Source organism: Camelus bactrianus, chromosome 10, assembly GCF_048773025.1.
Source record: "Camelus bactrianus isolate YW-2024 breed Bactrian camel chromosome 10, ASM4877302v1, whole genome shotgun sequence".
Lineage (NCBI taxonomy): Eukaryota > Metazoa > Chordata > Mammalia > Artiodactyla > Camelidae > Camelus > Camelus bactrianus.
Window position 1 is genome coordinate 40,503,139 of NC_133548.1, and position 6,000 is coordinate 40,509,138.

The following is a 6,000-nucleotide window of genomic DNA, read 5'->3' on the forward strand; positions in this document are numbered from 1 at the left end:
TCTTCTACTACTATTCAAGAGAAGCCAAGAAGTCAAGGTTTCTCATATCACTTGCTTTTAAGAATTTAAGGAGTCACTGAAACTGGCATACACAACCCAACTACAAAAAGTAGTTCAGCTCTCCATATGGTAATGCTTCCCTATCTCTTACCTTTACGTGAAAGTCACATTCACTACTTTTCAGCGATCTTCGGTAGGCCCCACTGAGGCAGGCCCATAGTACTACCAAGTAAGTAACAGTTCAAAAAAGTCGTAACAGTTAACTGCCCTCCCACAGAGCTCAAGTTGGGTGTAGATTTCACAAGCCCTGAAAGCTATACACTGCCACTGTCAAAACCAGAAGCAGCACCGTCACCCTGTCGTGCCCATCAGCAACTGTTTCAGATTTTTTTCTCTGAAATTTCCTATCTTGGCTCGACATGTTAAATAAGTACTTAAAAGGCCACTTTCTCCCCCGAAAGCAGGACCTGATTCCTTCCAGTCCGCGCCTTTATTTCTCCAGCCCCGCAAACCCGAGGGGAGAGGTCTCCGCTGCCCTGGCCCCCGCAGGTCCAGTCGAGTCTCCCAACTGCTCGCCGCACCCACCATGTACCCCCTCCCCACCACCACCACCACCACCACCACCACCACACACCTCCACCTTCCCCTACAGGCGGCCCGGCACAGGAGCTGGGCCCGCAGCCTGACCCTCGCCCCGGCCTGCGCTGCGTGGAGCGGCCACAGGCCTCGGGCCTAGCCTCCTCCGCCAGCCCCTCACCTCCTTCGGGACCAGTTGGTTCTCCTCGCCGGGCACCATCGCTCAGACTCCGGCCGCTCCTCTCCGCCCTGCGGGGGAGGGGGAGGGTGGCGGCGGCTCTCTAGCTCAGGAGAGAACGGCAGCGGCAGTCATCCTCTCCAGTGCTTGCGCTCGGGCTACCACGGAGGCCTCAGCCTGGGCCTCAGACACCAGCGCGCAGACACCGATCCAAAGCTCCGCCGCCGCCGCTGCTGCCGCCGCCGTCGCCTTCGTCGTCGGCCCCTCCCCCCAGCCCGCTGCAATCAATGGAAAAATGGCGGCGGTCGCTCTCGCGAGAATTCGGGCCGTCGGGCTCCGAGCCGGGCGCTTGGCGCCCAAGGTGCCGAGACAGCTGCCGCTCGCGTCTAATTATCTCAGCTCTTACTCAGCCTCTGGATGTGTAAGATTTGTTGAGAGGCCAAGTAAACGCTGATCGTCAAGGGATCTGGACCGTCCATCTCGGGTCTCCCTCCGCCGGCAGGGAAAGGACCAGGCCTTAGGGTGCTCCATGCCTTGCGGGGCTCTTCCCACCGGGAAGAGACGCGAGCCTAAGGCCGCCCCTCTGACCCTACCACCAGCACTGCTCTCCCTTCCCGTTAGAAAAGCGCCTGCACTCATCCCTTCTTCACAGAGCCGCAGCCTCTGCCTGGAAGAGAAAGCACCTCAGGCTCCTTCCCGGCCTCCGCCATCAGACACGGTCCCGGCTAGAAAGGACTGCGTTTTCCGGTCTTCCCACCCTCCTGACGGCCCCGGCTCGAGGGACCTCAAGGCCCGTCTCCTGCTAGGGAAGGCGACAGCCCTGGGCTCAGGGAAGTGGTGTCACACCCCTCCCCCCCATCAGAGCAGCACTCTTCTGAGCTCCTTTGGGGAACTTCCTTCTCCGACAGGTTTAAGTCTGGGGCTGAGATAGCTTCAGAGAGTAGGGCTGCAGCTTGGACCTAGGATCCTGTTTTTAAATATTTTTAGACTACTTTAATCTCCTCTGGCAATAAGCATTGTTCTCTGTCTTATACGAAACAAATTTTGCAATAGTTATCTTTCCAAATCCTACTCCTTCTTCAAACCTTCCTTTACGAAAACTCAGTGGGATATCCTTCATGAAGACTTCCGTGGTACAGCGATTTTAGAGCATGCAGAGATAATATAATCCTGCCATGTTCCTAACACCCACAGCATTAACTACCTATACCTGTGCTCTCCCAACTTTTTTTGATTGCACTGCCCTTTTACCAAAAAAAAAAAAAGGTCTGTATACTTATGTAAGTTATATACACGTTCTGTTGCGTATGACATAAACATTTTTAAAACATAAAAAAGATAAACATTTAAAGTAACTGTTAGAGTTATTTTCTATATTATCTTTTAAAAATCCTTGTTATCATCACTAAAAATATTTAGTGAAAGCAATATGATTGACTATTTTTCAGTGATTTAAAAAAATCTGTAATACTTTGCGAAATAGTTATTAAAATGTGTGATTCAACATTCAGGTTATTTCTGTACTTTGTTTTAACGGCTGTCATAAGTTTAAAAAGATAACTCACCAAGATACGTAGATCCTAATGGAAGAAGTACATCTTTGGCTGCTCTTACTAAATGCAAGAATCCGTTTTTATCACTTCCATCCCCCAACCATGGAAAGTTTTTGTTGAAATTCAACTAGTAACTTTCTATCTTCCCTGATGTCATCCAGAAGATGTTGCATTTTTATATTTTTTCCAAACTCTTTGAAATGCGTTTCTTGGAAGATTTTTTTTTAATGAGTTGGAAAATTCTGTCCTCAAGTTTTAGTATACATGCATAATTTCTTTTTAGAGTACTGATCTTGCTTTTATTTAAAATGTTGATATTTTTGTTTATCATAGATTTTTGCATTGGTTTTGACTTTTTAAGATATTGCATTAAGATATTATTTATCTTGACTACTGAGTCTGGGACATCCCCTTAAATTTTGTGCCTGAGGTGAATGTCTCACTTGCCTCACTGTAATCCCAGCCTTGGATAGCACACATATGTCATCTTGCAACAAAATCACATAATGGAAGTATTTCCAAATCTCTGATTTCAAAATGTCATGCCCACTGCTTAACAAGATGGCTTCCATAGAGCTCATGCTAGAAGCAGACATGTCATCTCCACTATCATCTTTTTTGCTTATGCTTGCATTATTATCTCCAACTCATGTTTTCTTTCCAGAAATCTTTTTTAGCTACTTCCACTTTAGTGGGGGTTAATTTAATGAAATAATAATTCAATTGGTAAATTTACTTAACCCAGCACACATAAGCTGAAAGAAATCACAATATATTAAAACAAAAGAAAATGAAGAAACCTCCAAATGTTTCTCCATATCACCTAAACTGCACTATTCACTCATTAACAGTGAGATACCAGGGTTGATCTATATAGTATATGGAAGACTTAATTTTTTTTGTGTGTTTTTAGATAAAAACAAGTATTTTTTAAAGTTTCAGTATTTTCTTCCCATGACCCCCCTTGTTGCACACTTTTCTTTTTAGAGGCCATTGGTGTGACTGTACTAGAGACTGTATTAGGTTGGTAGGTATACAATAAATATTTGTGGAATAAGTATATGAATGCATGAATTGATTAATAAATAAATGAATGAGTAGAAATATATGGCTACTCTTTCTAGTAAATTAAGTTACAGATGTTACATATACATGTGTTTATTTATTTTATATATGAATTTTATGTCTCCAGCCCTAACTTTTCCCATGGGCTCCAAACTCATAAATCCAATCTACCTTTCTGATGACTCAAAACTTCCCAAATTTAATTTGACCTAAACAGAATATTCGCTTTCCAAGTGTCCCCTACCTACCTCCTGCAACATATACTCTGTCAGTTCTCCCCACCTGAGTATATTACACTGCCATCAGTTCAGTTTATCAAGACAAAAACTTGAGAATCTTCATCTTATGTTCAGTTCATTACTAAGTGCTGTTGCTTCCTCCTCTGAAATATATCCCAGTCCAACCACTTCTCTTTATGTCTACTGCTGCTCGTCTCACTCCAATCACTATCTTTTCTTGCCTGGATTACTGCAGTTGTCTCCTAACTCCTGGTTCCTGGTTTCTACTCTTATTCCCCAGCAATTTATATTCCACAGAGCATCCAGAGTGATCTTTTAAAAATATATCAGATTATGTTCTTCTCTTATTTAAAACCTGTCGATCTAAATTAGTTTCTTTAATGCATCCTCTGTGCCTGGAACCACATAGTAGGTGCTTCATAAATATTTGTTGAATTAATGACATTTTCCATGTGTGATTCATGTTAAAAAAAAGAAGTCCCAAAAAGGATTGTTTGTTTTCCTTATAACTTTTTTGGATTATTTTTCTTTTTCCTTTCACTTTAAAATGTTCATAATAGAGTCCCAGTCAAAACATGACAAAAATATCAGAAAAACCCAGATTGGGGGACACTCTACAGGATATCTGGCCACTATTCTTTAGTTAAGCTTGAGATAAACAATGAAACACTGAGAAACTGTCACAGACAAGAGGAGACCATGGAAATATGACAACTAAATGCATTGTGGTACCCTGGATGGGATCCTGGAACAGAGAGAGAACATTAACACAAGAACTGGTGAAATTCAAATAAAACCTGTAGTTTGGTTACTAATGTTCCAAAGTCAATTTCTTAGTTTTGATAAAGGTACAACAGTAACATAAGATGTTAACCATGGGGGAAGCTGGGAAGGGTACATGTGTACTCTCTGTCTGTCTTAGCAACTTTTCTGCAAATCTAAAATTATTCTAAAATAAAAAGTGTATTTTAAAATGTTCATGGTAATACCTAAGGTATTTCTTTCCTCTTTTATATTTCAAGACCTTTTGTGAAACATTTCTATGTTTTAAATGACTTTTAAACAGCCATATAGTCAAAGTCATATGATACAATTTAAGAGCTAATGATATGTAAATCAACTACACTTCAATAAAAAATAAAATTTAAAAACGAAAAAAAAATGTGTTAGTGATAATGTTTATCACTGTAACTGGAACTATTAGTAATAATGTTAAATGCATTTTGTAAATGTTGAGTAGAGGTTTTCACCATGACTATGTTTTAATGAGGTTAAAAGAAGATCTTTAGTGATGTGGCTTTGGAGCCAGACTGACCTGTTCTGAGATCCAAGCTCTGCCACTCTCTCCACATGAGACCTCTCTGAACCTCTTCTTTCTCAACTAGAAGATGGGAGTAATAAAGTATGACTTTGGCATTTACCAATTTAACATTCGCAGCTTTGGCCAGAAAGTTTTATGATATGTAGCATTCTATAATTGAGCTAAAGACGAAATCTGAATTTTATACTTTAGCTGGAGTATAGGGGACTGTACAGCTGAATGACTGAAATAATTGGTTACCTGAATTTGAATCCTACCCGTGTTATTATCAACTGTTTGGCCTTCCTGGATAGATCTCTTAAATTCACAAGCTTTAGTTTTCTTATCTGTAAAATAAGGATGATAATAGCTCTATCTTACATTATATTATTTGTATTAAATAATAAAGAAAATAATAATAATCACAAAACTAAAACAGCTAAGATCGGTTGAATATATATCATATATATCTCCAACGCTTTTCTAGGCGCTTTATACATATTTCATTCAATTATCTCAACAACTTTATGCATAACCATTACTATTACCCCCCCTTTTACAAGTGAGGAAATTGACATAAAGCCTTGAAGCACACAACACACTGCCTGGCATACACTAAATCAATATATGCCGGCTACAGTTTTCCCAGGACTAGTCTGAGCTCCATGAGGGACTGTGCATCCCTAACAATGCCTGGCACACAGTAGGTGCTTTTAAATATTTGTTGGATAAATGAGTTAATAAACTAGTATTTTAGCTACTGAATAAATCTTCTTGATCACCCAGCAACTGTACTTTGACATAGTTTCATCGTTGCCTACTCTTCTCCACCCGTGTAGTATGTCCATGAACATGCTTAATATTTTCTTTTGTTTTGCAAATGGCTCTGAAAAGAAATCCAACCATTAGCAATGAGATTGAAGTAACTAATAAAGAGATAGGCTCTCTGGCTAAGTTGGAGTGTGGAATGTAATATTAGTCAATGGCTTATAGTTGTGATGGAAATGACAACACCAATAAAGAAACAGGAAAAAACAATTTGGGAAACTGTTTCAGTAAGTGCTTCCACCACTGGGAGGAAAAAAAGTA

General features: G+C 40.8%; 1 protein-coding gene across 2 annotated transcripts in view; it reads right to left on the bottom strand.

Annotated features, from left to right (window-relative positions):
• The window catches only part of USP47 (ubiquitin specific peptidase 47), a 113,910-nt gene extending 112,451 nt beyond the window's left edge, over window positions 1–1,459 (bottom strand). The window contains exon 1 of one of the 2 annotated variants that reach the window (XM_074372387.1): window positions 758–1,459. In XM_074372387.1, coding sequence (XP_074228488.1) covers window positions 758–796 — 39 coding nt within the window. In that variant the 5' untranslated portion in view covers window positions 797–1,459. The remainder of the gene's footprint in view (window positions 1–757) is intronic. The other variant, XM_074372388.1, reaches the window with a different exon arrangement.
• Window positions 1,460–6,000: the final 4,541 nt, after the last annotated feature.